The sequence below is a fragment of the Mytilus californianus genome, unplaced genomic scaffold, assembly GCF_021869535.1.
Source record: "Mytilus californianus isolate M0D057914Y unplaced genomic scaffold, xbMytCali1.0.p SCAF_2, whole genome shotgun sequence".
Taxonomy (NCBI): domain Eukaryota; kingdom Metazoa; phylum Mollusca; class Bivalvia; order Mytilida; family Mytilidae; genus Mytilus; species Mytilus californianus.
The window spans coordinates 123,447,115-123,461,105 of NW_026262668.1; the positions used below are offsets into that span (position 1 = coordinate 123,447,115).

Below are 13,991 nucleotides of genomic sequence, written 5' to 3' on the forward strand. Positions count from 1 at the left end.
ACAACTAATTGCACTTTCTGCTGTTAACAATGTACTTCACTAGTCCAGCATTCCAGTAAAGAGTCCCTGTTTGTTAATACCAGAAATCCAGGGTTGTTTCTGGTAAGCATCATTATATTAAATTAACATTAGTTTTAATTTAACAGTTAAATTATAAAATTATCAGCAATGAAATTAACAAGTATATATCAATGGTACTTATTTGTTTAACAATTTACTATATATATCATCTAGCAATAATTGATTTTTGGGTATTGTTTCCGGAAATTTTTCATATTTTCTCCGTAAACGTACGGGTGAATTGTTTTTCTATCAAACATCTTCCTGGTTTTGAAACAAATATTGTCACACCGGCCATGACTTAAAAAATAAAAAAATAAACAGATGTGATATAGCATATTCACAGGTATGTCTGAATTAAAAATTTTCTGTAGTATAAAGAAGATTAAGATTAAATAAATATTTCATTTTTTAATCTTCTTTTTGTAACGGTAAATAGTCTCGTTATCAATCATTTCAATCATCACATGTACATGTACAGTAGCGGTGAAAGGTAAAATTTATATTACTTGATCAGTTCCAGATGTGTAATTCGTAAAATTATAGAACATTTATTGGAATTGTTTTGCACTATTGAGGAAGTTATATATAAACCATCGTAAAGCTTTAGTTAGTTTTGTTGACTTTTAGCAAGTGAGTTTCCCCCCGAATTCTTAATATAACAGGAACGACGAAAACCCCTGTTATAAATTGGTGGAGGACCCGGGCAGTTTGCTTAGTTTCACACTTATTAGACAAACTGTACACAAGATCATACCTACGCTCTACAACTTCATAATGGATTACAAATTGAGACAAATATTTAATTGGTGGTGTCCACCTGAGCTTAGGAAGAAATGCAAGATGAACAATTAGCCATTGTTCGTAGAAAACGGTTACAATCCAGAACGTTCGGATTTTCTTCGGGTCATCATTTCAAATATCTACAAAACAGTGAGGTGTTTTCGCTGTGAACAAACAGGACATTTTTGAAAACAATGTAGTGCAGAAATCAGAATAAAATCAAAGAAAAGGCTAGACAGAGATTTCGAAAATCTTTCCTTATTTATACAGCGTAAAACTTGTGATAATTTACCTTTCTTCATCTTGGACGGGTCTTGGACGATGCAGAATTTCGTAAAGCAACACGGACAAATTCAATTCTACATTTCCAGGTAAATTTACTTTAAATGAATCAAACCGTTGAACTTTTATTGTAATTGTTTTGCACAATTTAGGTAGTTATATATAAACCATCGTAAAGCTTAAGTTAGTTTTGTTGACTTTAGCCAGTGAGTTTCCCCCCGAATTCTAATATAACAGGAACGACGAAAACCCCTGTTATATATTCTTAAAAAATATATATGTTTTAAATTACCTTCAATATGAATTTACAGACTGCAAGCTGGATCAGTATGGCGAAAGCTACGATGGTCAAATTAATACAACACTTTCTGGACGTACCTGTCAAAACTGGAAACTACAAAGTCCCCATAGTCACAACCGCAATCCCTACGATCATAATTATTGTAGAAACCCATCACAGGATTATCCAGGCCCATGGTGTTACACAACAGACAGTGATGTTCGATTTGAATACTGCCCTGTCTACTTTTGTGGAACAAGTAAGTATGTTGTCCTGAAATGGGCATTAGACAACAAAAAAAGAAATGTGATTTAGTTTGTTTCAAACATTTATAAAAGCGAAATTTTCTATAGAAATAATATTTCGCTATCATCAGTCAGTTTCGTTCATATTCGTCAAAATAAGTTAAAAAAAACATTCCTGGTGTATTATTGGTTTGTAAGTCAATAATTCAACCTCATTGGAATCTGTATTCATTCAAACTTTTAAGTTGTCCTTAGTGGAGATTGGTTGCGCAAGTGTTTAACATGTTTTTATTAATAAAAAAAGAAAAGAATGTCAATATTGAAAATTTAAACAAGGATGACGACAGAAATAACCATTTCGTTGACTGATCCATCCCACAAAAATAATTCTTATACAGGTAAAAAGCTGATATACAGATATTCTAATCTACAACATGAAATCAAATAGATCTACAGAAATCGTCATTATACGATTCCATGTGCTTGATTTTCTATTTATATTTATCTTTATGTTTAAATAAAGTTATATGTCCGTCGGCATTCTTCGGAGGTCATCTCGAATTCTTGATTGATAATTAGAAGGCGTCTAGTCTAAAATACGCACGAAATGCTGGTACATTATAACGATACATTGTTGATTGTTTCTTTAGCACTTATTGTAATTTGAATATACGATTAGTATGATACAAATCAAATATGAGTTTTGCCTCAAAGCGGTGAACATGAATTTGACGATTAATGCCCCTTAACTCTTGTGAAATCCATAGCATTTGTCTGTCTTCTTGTAAATAATGGCTGCACACACACACATTTCAGTTGCACAATGGCTGTTCGTTTATTCGATTTTTATGTTTACTTATTTCAGATTGCAGTACGGGATTTTTCCGTTGTAAAGATGGGAAATGTATCATTGATTTCTGGCGATGTAATGGAATTGCTGATTGTGCTAGGTCTGAAGATGAAAGTTTTTGTGATGAAAGTAAGTGCTTCTCTGTTGGAAGTTTGAAGTTTTTTTTTTTTATTTCATTAATTGTGATTCTTTTACAACCGTAGCGAAAAATACAAGTAACTTCAGTATTGCTCATTTTGGTTACTAATCCACATGCTCAATTGAAAGATCAAATACATGGTCTCAATAGACAGAGCATTTTCTACAAAAATTTGAATCGTAGATACAAATATTTTTATATTTCTTGTTCTAAGTCATGAAAAATCTTCATGAAAAACTGCACTGATTCCAAAAATAAATTCACCGAGGATGGTATCATCAAAATTCTGTACTTTTTTATCGATAACATATTCGTTGAGTTTGGTGAATTGATATTTTATCAGAAAGTCGGTATTCCAATTGGTGCTAATTGTGGACCCCTACTGGCGAACTTGTTTTGTTATTATGTAGCAAAATTCATACAAAACCTTTCTAAAAGACAAAACAAAGAAAAAACATCTTGCAAAATTCTTTAATTTAACTTTCAGATATATTAATGATGTCTTGTCACTCAATAACCCACATTTCAATAGGCGCTTGCATCTCATATATCCCAATGTGTTTTTATCATGGCGGGTGAAACATGCATAGCAGAAGACACTTACCCTGTCGACACATCTGTTCTCGATACTTTTGAAGTTTGTGCGATTCCTTCAGATTTTGTTTTACCTTGATTTGTATCTGCTTAATAGATTAATGAGATCTGAACATCTGTGAAATACTGTTGCTTTTTATTTAATAAAGTGAATGTTTAGAAAGAAGCCTTGTTAGAAGTGTGGAAAATATTTTAGGTTCCAGTTTTTACTCAATTTTAGTTATCTCCATTTAGTACGGTGACAAGTAAGGTAAATTTAAAAATTTAATGGACCGAAATACCTCACGGCTAATTTTTGTCTTATTTTGAAGATAAATATAATGCCCTTTGATTAAGGCATGTCGTAGAGTGCCAAAGTGGTACAGATTTTTGAAAATTGTGGTCAAACGTCAAAAGAGGGGATTTAAAAAAAATTTGGACATTTTGGACAATTTCTCGGTAGTCCCTCATGATAGCTGAAAAAAAATTTTCTATGGAATCATGCTCCGGGAATGCTCCACAAATTCAGCTAATCATATTCATGCCTGATTACCAGAGATTAGTTATGTATACTTTTATATATACTTGTTTATAAAACAAGACGAACAATGGCATATATAGCAGACTTGACTAAAACCGATTTGAAAGTACGATATATATGTGAATAACAAACAAACACGATTCACAGAGATATTAAACTACACATGAAGCTGTCTAGTTTTATAATATACTAACACTAGACATTAATATGCACGTCCATTTGAAAAGGTAACGGAATACTAAGAAAAAAATATGTGGATATCATGGTATGCAATACTTCCGATACAAATATTCGATAGTCATACAAATATATCTCCAATTGATTTGAAAGCGCATCAAACCTCGTCAAGGTCTGAGACCACTGGCATGTTTGTTTGTTTGGTTTTGGTTTGTTTTGATTTTGTTTTTTTAGAGAGAGAGAGCTCCCCAACCACATCAAGTCGGAGACCACTAACAGCAGAAAAACTTGAAATATTGGGCATTGGGAATAATAGTTCAATCATCCTCCTTATCGTAGCAATCTTCTAAAACAATCCGATGAGTAAGCTGGGTTTCTACAATCACCACTGCCCTGATAACAACCAATGTTGGTGCATGACAATTCTGTTCGTAGCATACGCAAGATTTGCTACAAAGAGTTTTATACAAACAAGGTCCTGTAAAAAGTCAGAGGACATTGGATTCAAAATACTAGTATACTGAAACTATGGAGCTATTCCCAATATCCATATTCCAAAGGTAACATAGGTAGTGGTTTGGCGATATAAGCATTCATCCAGACGTACATTTGGAGTGAAACTCGACGAATGTGCTGTCTGAATGATGCATCTGAAGGAGTAAGTTCTCACTAAGTAAGCACCCTTAGAAAGCGACGACTTCACTCTTGAGTTTATTCAGATTACCATGTACTAATTGAGCATTACTTCTGGGGTCATATTGATCAGCGATGAATCGACTTTTCACTGCAACAGATGTGTTAATAACAGAACCAGCTAGATTGACAAACTTTGATACATACACGGGTTTTGTTTCGAAGCCTTGTAATTGTCTTTTTTGCCACTTCCGATTAAAGAAGACGTGATGCATCCTGTAAGAGCATGAGCAGCTGGAAGTGTGCCAGACATCAGTGGTCCAATAACTAAAAAAAAGTTGCACATGTCGTGAACAGGTAAAACCCGTCTTGCGTCTTTGGTTGAAGAAACGCTTCCAGTCAGAAACCAAAATTCATCATGTTTGACATCTGAGGAAAAGACCTTATTAGAAATAAAACATAAGTGTCTGATGATTTTAATATAATGCGACCCCTGGAATAACTTTTTACCATCTGCTCATTAGCAAGCAGATACGGCAGAATAATTCTTATATCTGCCTCTTCAGTCACTTACAGATCTAGATCCGTTACAAAATTGAGTCACAGTCTATAGATTTTAAAAAGATCCAGCTAGGAATATTTCGTTATAGTCTTGAAAATCAAAACCATTGTAGTGCGGGAGTGCATAGTCACATACAAATCTTATCAACCCTTGTTTATTTTCAGGTGCACAATTAGAGAAATTTCTTACAATCTTTAATTGATCTTCCTTCAATGACTTGAAGAACCTTAGATCTACCACCATTTGAAATAGACCTTGTTGTCTCTTTGACGCATTCCCCGTTTCCATACTCAATTTTACTCCTTATTCTTTCTACTGATTTTGTAGAATGTTCCATATCATATCGATCAAACACGTACACGACACACCCGAAGTGTTCAAAACAAGCTATTATGGTTTGAAAGCGTCCTTGGCCAAATCTCCAAAACTGTTGTACCTTTTAAAATAAAGACTTTTTACAAAACCCATACCATCTCTGATCAGGGGTGTACTGGTTTTTAATGCAGGGATATCACACACTCAGCTAAATGTATACATTTCCGTATAGTATCACATGAGAGTGCATTATAATCATTATCCATATGAAAATAATTGTCATCTACTAACACGGCAAAAATATTTATCAGAGAGGTAGAAATAAATTGTAAAGCTGTTGGAATACTAAATTTTGACGGAAATAGATAGTAATAATTTGAAATTTCGAACGATCGTAAGCTGTTTTTCACAATTTGTTCCGCATCATGAAGGTTCTAGAAGAAAGGAACAATATGTATCTAGCAAACTATACGACAACGAAAAGACTTTTTTTCACAAACAGTAGACTTTCTGGTAGTTTTTGGAAAGCAACATCATGCTTCGACTGATTTGAAGCATAAGAAGCAAGTTATTTTTTTTATATCAGTCAGTAGTTGCATGCTGAATGATGCAGCGCCTTGTCCTTTGGGTAATCTATTGAGAGTAAACTTACCACTTGGTAGTCTGTCTGGTAATTTGCGTCATTTAAAAAATAATCGGCACGCTCAAATGACTCGACATGCCTTAATTGCTTACCTTGTTGTATGACATTTGTCTGCAGAATAAACATTTGGACTAGTCTAATGATAATGCCATGGAGCATTTTTATAACGAAAGTTGATTTATCACACGCATTGGTTTTTCCCTAATTCACATGTTTAAAAATGTATTCTTCTTGTACATGTATAGGCTTTATAACACGACCTAAGCTAATTTACCTGTTCTTATTGAATGGAATTAGCACTGCCTATATTTTTTTGGATTAATTCGGGTGTGTTCCAATGTGGTTTAAAATCAGTCTATTCGAAAAACTCAACAAGAATAAAAACACCTCAAAAGTAATTAAACCTTAATATCTGTACTTATTCAAAAATCTAGACACAAACATTGATACAAATCTGTATTCTTATTTACAAAAATTAAGAAAATGCATATTTAATTCTTGTAAAAAACACAGCAATTCATAAGTCAGGGGAAAATAGAAAAAGGAAGCGTAACATGACTTACTGAGGTGAATATTGAATAGTAAAACTGCTATATGATGAGTATTATAAAAAGGCTTGTAAAAGTAGATTTGTATGTTCTATCAAACTTTGATATATTAAAACTTCTTAAGTATTGGTTGTTCCACTATTTTTTGTCAAAATCGACTCAGCTTGGTGTATGTAAATAATTTAATATACTTTGGCAGACGGTAAGATTGAAAAAAATGTCACATGCTATTGAAATTCTTCAAATTCACTCTATTTGTATTTTCATATGATATTTAGTTTTGATATTAAATGACAGATGATACATTACTGTTTCATTTCATAGCAAATAATTGCTGATATCTTCATTCAGGAATTAATCATAAGTGTTCCCGTGTTTGATAATGAAAAAGAAATCAAAGTACTGAAGTACTGAACATCGGATGACCGCAAGTTCTGGTGGATGGTCACAAGCACTTGTCTCAGAAAAAAAATCACATCTCTATACCTGAAAGTTAGGTTAAGGAACATAGATATATTTTTTTCTGAGACAAGTTCCTGTGTGGATGATGAATTGATGACAAGGAATTCAACCTCACCGTTATAACTATTATACTGTAGTGATATAATCATTTGTTATCAGTATACTCTGGTTTGTTGTTATATATTATATTAATATTTGTATAACAGTTATATATAATTTTCATACATTTGTATATCATTCTACTATTCTAATGATAGTGCAGTGCAAGTGCATGGTTGACACTCTTCTGTAATAATTTGTTTTTCTAATAGATTGGATTTGAGTAGGCATTCATATTTTCACGCGTTTGTTACAAAACCTTCTTGCGATATTCTTCCGCATGCGTTAACACAAATTTTCGGTATTCTTGAATTGTTATTGATATATATATTTCTCACGACAAAACATTTTCATATCATTTATCTATGTTCTTAAAAATTATTTTCATGAATATTTATTGATGAAGTTAATATATAACAAGCGATAAGGAATGTTATTTTGCACTCGATGATATCCGCGTAATTATACGAAATACGTTCGGTTATCAGTCAAAAACGCAAGTCATGTGGGTAGAAATTCTGCGGCAACATAACACCGGAATGCCCTCACGATCATCCGCTGTAAAAATCGGAAAATCACGCTTTACCGCGATTTTGAAAAAAAACTGCACCGTGGGAAAACTCTACGACAGGGTTAAAATGATAGTATAATGTTTACTCTATCATCGTGTGTATTTTCAGCCGTGAGGTATGTCGGTCCATTAAACTCTTAAAATAAGCGACTTTTCTTGATTTGTCACTCCACTAATTGCCTATGCATTCTTCTCCTTTACAAACATGCTTCGTCACAGTTAAGAAATTTTAAAGACACTTTAGTTTCTTTAGGGCAAAGAAAAATATCTTAATTTGCATTCGGTTTAAGGAAGTGTCAACTCATGTCTAGAAATAAATTAATAACAAGTGGCCACAACGACCAATCAGGTATAGTCATACTCTTAATTCTAATTATTGTACCATGTTATCTACATTAAATGACTGTTTTTTTTTAACCTTCAATTTCATTGATATATATTTATCGTAGCAAAATTCCCCGAGGCATGACCAGACAACCCAATGACTATTAAAGAAAGGGGTGTCATGGATCACAACTAAGATAACTTATTGAAAAGCTAGAATTTACTGTTCATAATGAAAAGCAATTAATTGAAATCAAAAAAGGAAATGAGACAGAACGTTCTGAGGCTTATTAACAATATATATTTTTGTGTGGTTAATTAAAATCATATATAATGGTGAAAATTATTATTGTAGTATCAGAGTGCTTAGAAGATGAAATAGGAGTTTTGTACAGAGGGAGAAGAAACGTTACAGCTTCTGGAATTCCATGCCAGCATTGGTCCTCAACATCCCCACATGATCACTCGTACCTTTTTAATGCAGAAAACTATTGTAGAAATTCAGAGAAAGCAAATGTAGGACCTTGGTGTTACACTCAAGACACAAATGTTCGATGGGATTATTGTGATATACCTGTTTGCTGTAAGAGAATTTCTACTGTTTTTTTCCTATAAAGTCATTCTTGATAAAAATATAATATTATGCATGACATTCAGTTCAAAAAAAAATTCAATAAGAATTATGTACAATTATTATTTCTCTCTATATACAAGTTGACAAGAATTTAGATTAATGTACGAGTTGTTAATAACAGGTAGTTGACATCAAATTAATACGTTCAAGGATAAATCAGAAAATTAAACTACTCGAACGAAGCTAATCAAAAGCTTTGCGACATGCGTATAGATTGTTACTAACAACGAAATCCTCTTTCTCTATAAAAGTAAATTATGAGCAATACGATCAACCACACAAAACAGGGAGTGATATCAGGTCTAAACATAACTAACTAGTATACCAAAAATATACTAGTATGTAAAATAAACAAAATATTGTAAACCTATTAAGTCTGTCAGTCAATCTATCAAGGCAAAAACTGTTTGTTTTAGTTCACTGTTCAATAGAACCACATGATCTACTATCATCACTTTCTTTCCGTCGTCTGTCCTTCGTTATATAATTTCTATTTCCATCATCTCCTCTGAAACCACCAAGTCAATTTAACTTTTTGAAAACTATACGGACATAATAGTATATGTCCAGTGTCTACAGGCACACAAAGGACATGGGTGTCCTTCGTTAGACAATGACAGTTTGGTTAATTGATATTTCAACAAATATTCGGCATTCCAATCAGTATTCACTCTGCATTCCTACTGGTCGTTTTTGTACTTATATAAAGCAGAATTGATAAAAATGAACTTCCCAAAGACGAATGGCATTTGTTTATTTTCTTTTGTTATTTTTGCTTTTTATTTTATTAATTTATTTTGTCCATCTTTGTTTTTTGTTTATAGTATTAAGGTAAGATTTCCGAACACGGACAAATTTTCGGGTTTATAGATAACATGTTATTTAGATTAACTGATTAGTCTCATATATCGAGATGTGTCTCATTTGAAGGAGAGTCTTGCTACAAGAATTAAAACTCTAAGAAGTCTAGATGAAATATTTTCAATGACCGTTAACAGATATAAGAAGATAGAGGCGAAAAGTACTAAAGCATAAGCCAATGACAAACTGACATTCAAACTCATAAGTCGTAAATAAACTGACAACGCCATGGCTAAAACAGAAAAAGACAAACAAATAACAGTATACAAAACACAACATAGAACACTAAAGACTGAGCAATACGAACCTCATCGAAGACTGGTGATGATATAATGTGCTCCGGAAGGGTAAGCAGATCCTGCTTCACATATGGCACCCGTCGTGTTGCTCATTTAAATTTATAATGCATTCGAAGCTTCACATGCATTATGTGTTATGCTGCAAAATTTACCATGTTTTATCTCTTGATATTCTAAAAATTTCTTCACTATTGAGAATTTCTTTTGATAGCTAATGCGAGTACTGCGTCACAACTTGAAACAACTACTATGAAGACTAATATGAAGACTACAGTGTTTTCAACTATGATAAATACACAAACATCAAACACGGAACTGTCATCAGAAACTTTTATTTCAACAGAAGCAACTACTATTGAAGGTAGGATAAGTACTGGCTATTCTTTTATAGTTCTTAATAACAGACCATGGAAAAGTAGTTTCAGAGAAGATCATTGTACATGTTTACGACGACCATGGACGCAAAGTAAAACCAATAGAGTCAACTCCTTGTAGGAATTATGACCCTTAAATTATGGTTTATTTATTTATTTAGTTTGGTGCAGAAATACATTATCAAAGCAATCGTTTTAACCCTTGGTGTTACTGCTTCGTCATCCGATAAGAAACCAAGCATTTCGCACTGTATATTGAAAACATCAATCGACAACATAATAAGATCTACAAATAAGTCATATGATTGATCAATCGACAACTTAATAAGATCTACAAATAAGTCATATGATTGATCAATCGACAACTTAATCAGATCTGCAAATAAGTCATGTGATTGAAAGCATCAATCGACAACTTAATAAGATCTACAAATAAGTCATATGACTGAAAACATCAATCGGCAACTTACATAAGATCTACAAATAATTCATATGATTGACCAATCGACAACTTAATCAGATCTGCAAATAAGTTTTATGATTGATCAATCGACAACTTGATCAGATCTAAAAATAAGTCATATGATTGAAAACATCAATCGACAACTTACATAAGATCTACAAATTAGTCATATGATTGAAAACATCAATCGACAACTTAATAAGATCTTCAAATAAGTCATATGATTAATAAATCGACAACTTAATCAGATCTGCAAATAAGTCATGTGATTGAAAACATCAATCGACAACTTAATAAGATCTACAAATAAGTCATATGATTGAAAACATCAATCGGCAACTTACATAAGATCTACAAATAAGTCATATGATTGATCAATCGACAACTTAATCAGATCTGCAAATAAGTCATATGATTGATCAATCGACAACTTAATCAGATCTGCAAATAAGTCATATGATTGATCAATCGACAACTTAATCAGATCTACAAATAAGTCATATGATTGAAGTCAAATTTATGACTGGGTATTGATTGTTTTGTTGAATACTGTGATATGTAAATATTTGTCAATCAATATGTGACACTATAATAAAATAAATATTTATTTATTTATTATTGAAAACATCAATCGACAACTTAATCAGATCTACAAATAAGTCATATGATTGATCAATCGACAACTTAATCAGATCTACAAATAAGTCATATGATTGAAAACATCAATCGACAACTTAATAAGATCTACAAATATGTCAGATGATAGATCAATCGACAACTCAATCAGATCTGCAAATAAGTCATATGATTGATCAATCAACAACTTACATAAGATCTACAAATAAGTCATATGATTGATCAATCTACAACTTACATAAGATCTACAAATATGCCAGATGATTGATCAATCGACAACTTATATTATGTCGGTATCCCTAAAATATTTTTTTTCATGATTGTCTATTTTCTATAGTATAAAAATGGCTGGATAGAAAAAAAATTTCCAGTTAAAGTGACCAGCAAGACAATATTATGGCTCGTGCACTTTCCTCCAAACACTACTTTGGAGTAAATTTTTCGAAAGGAGAAAGTAAAGAATACAACAATAAAATAAAAAAATAAAAGGAGGTCTTGTCTTTTATCATGCCACTTTCTTACTCATTACCCTTCTGTAAAGAATCACTTCATCGAAAATCAGTTGGAAAATATAAAAATCTATTCGAGATATTTCTCAAGCTCCCATTAGATTCTTTCAGATAGCCTAATAGTCTGAGAATTCTTCTGTTTCAAAGAAGCCATATCTCCGATTGAGTTAACACTTAAGAATGTCAGACCACAGTAAGTACAAAATGTAGATTCGATAGTCATTAATAGTTCGTCCCGAGTGCAAACAATAATACAATGGATAAAAAGTATCCCAGACTAAGAATATTAAAGCAAGAATCATTATCCTTATTTCTAAATTATAAATTTTGTTCTGACATGAGAAGGTTTGATAAATTTTTGGCTTCGTGAATTCGTAAATCGAAGTATCATTATTCTATCAAATACCTTCCTTCAGATATGTACGAAACAGTTTGACAGATATTAGTATTTACATTTATTTAAATTTTGTATTTCATGTCAAATATTATGATTGAAAGCATTTCTAGGTATATATAATATCAAAGGAGTTTGTTTTCTTTATTCTTCAGGTGTAACCGAGGCGACTTGTAACTGTTTATGCCAGAACTTCTCACAATTCAGTTCCACTCCAATGGATTTAAAATTAAGACTAGCTGAACTTGACAGGATTCTTCGTGTCAATAAATATTCGACCAATTTAAACAGAAGAACAAAAACCAGCGCAGCAGACGACCGTGTTTCATCAAAATCTTTTGGTTATATAAGTGTACTTCTTTTGATAGGTGTGGTCTTATTTATTGTATTTCTTGATGTAGTACCTAAACCATCACTTTAGTATACAATTAAAGACTAAATTGATTTTGCTTAAAACTTATAACAGGGAATTTAAATTACTAAAAACAGATAACAGTAAATTAAAATCAATAACAGATAACAGTAACATGATCATGAACATAGTTAATTACAAATAGTAGCATTGGTCTGCGATTTGTTTAATGTTTAAATTCTCTACCAGTATGTTTAATAAAAAAAAAGCATTAGAAAGTTGACACAATATTCAACACTAAATAGATTATTGTTCTTGTTCCACTTGTTAAAAAACAAAATACATACATGTATAAAAGATACGTCAAGTTTTATTAATTCGATTGAAAATATGAAACTCCAACAAGACTGCTACATAGTGACATTCGATGCGAAATAAATTGATGAAATACTAGAAGCCACAAACCGGGCACTGGGCAATATTGATCCAAGCGATTATGAAATCCAAGTTTCCCCCCAAAGCATAGAAGAATAGGCCTATTAAGGCTTATTCTAGAAAACAATGAATTTATTACAATACATTGTACTATGAAACCTTGGACATACTTATGGGAGGAACAACATCCGCTGGATTAGCAGACCTCACGATGTACGTTATTCTCGAGAACATCTTACAACGCTTTCAACATAGAAACAATATGATAATGACATCCAGATTTAGGGATGCCGGCTGGATCATATATATTTATAGAGGCCTGTAGAGGAGCTACATGAGCTAACACTGAGCATTCACACTAAAAGTTTACCTACAAATTTTCATGTAATGAAACAATATGCCTCGACACTGTCATATACAAAGGAGCAAGATTTTTAAAGGTATATAAGACATTAAAACACATATCAAACCAACTGAAACCTTCCAATATCTGCACAGACACAGCTCACATCCAAAAAGTGTTTTCAAGGGATTTATTAAGTGTGCAGTGTTGAGATAATAAGAAACACAAGCAGCAATACTGAATTTGAAAAACAGCTCGAATCTTTCAAAATGTGTCTTCTCAAACGAGAGTATAAAATTCTTTATCAAACACAAAATACAGAAAGGAAAAAATTGCTTAGACAACGCCCAACGAAACAGGATCAACCACTAGTAATGTTAACAAAATTCAACCCGTCTATACAGAAACTAAAAAATATTGTAAGGAAACACTGAAAACCTATTTCACAAAACCCTGAACGTGTGAATATCTAATCATAAGCCTATTTTAGCTTAATTATATAAGAAATAAAAATTTACAAAAACTATTATAAAAGCCTTATGAGGTACAGTTCTTTTGATTTTTCACAACACAATATGATACTGAGCTCTTATAAAATCGATAA

At 32.2% G+C, this 13,991-nt stretch overlaps 1 protein-coding gene across 1 annotated transcript; it reads left to right on the forward strand.

The window, feature by feature from the left end:
• The first annotated feature begins 1,987 nt into the window (after positions 1 to 1,987).
• Positions 1,988 to 12,735, forward strand: LOC127727792 (apolipoprotein(a)-like). Its single transcript, XM_052234909.1, has 5 exons — positions 1,988 to 2,048; positions 2,516 to 2,629; positions 8,443 to 8,670; positions 10,093 to 10,242; positions 12,413 to 12,735. Exons 1-5 carry the CDS (start codon positions 1,988 to 1,990, stop codon positions 12,676 to 12,678), a joined length of 819 nt encoding a protein of 272 aa, XP_052090869.1. The 3' UTR covers positions 12,679 to 12,735.
• Positions 12,736 to 13,991: the final 1,256 nt, after the last annotated feature.

Bases quoted from the DNA above. Each gene is read 5' to 3' on its own strand.
- LOC127727792 (XM_052234909.1), top strand. From the start codon at position 1,988: ATGACGACAGAAATAACCATTTCGTTGACTGATCCATCCCACAAAAAT. The intron at 2,630-8,442 runs GTAAGTGCTTCT...TTATTATTGTAG, and splicing joins TGAAAGTTTTTGTGATGAAA to TATCAGAGTGCTTAGAAGAT. The intron at 8,671-10,092 runs GTAAGAGAATTT...TTCTTTTGATAG, and splicing joins TTGTGATATACCTGTTTGCT to CTAATGCGAGTACTGCGTCA.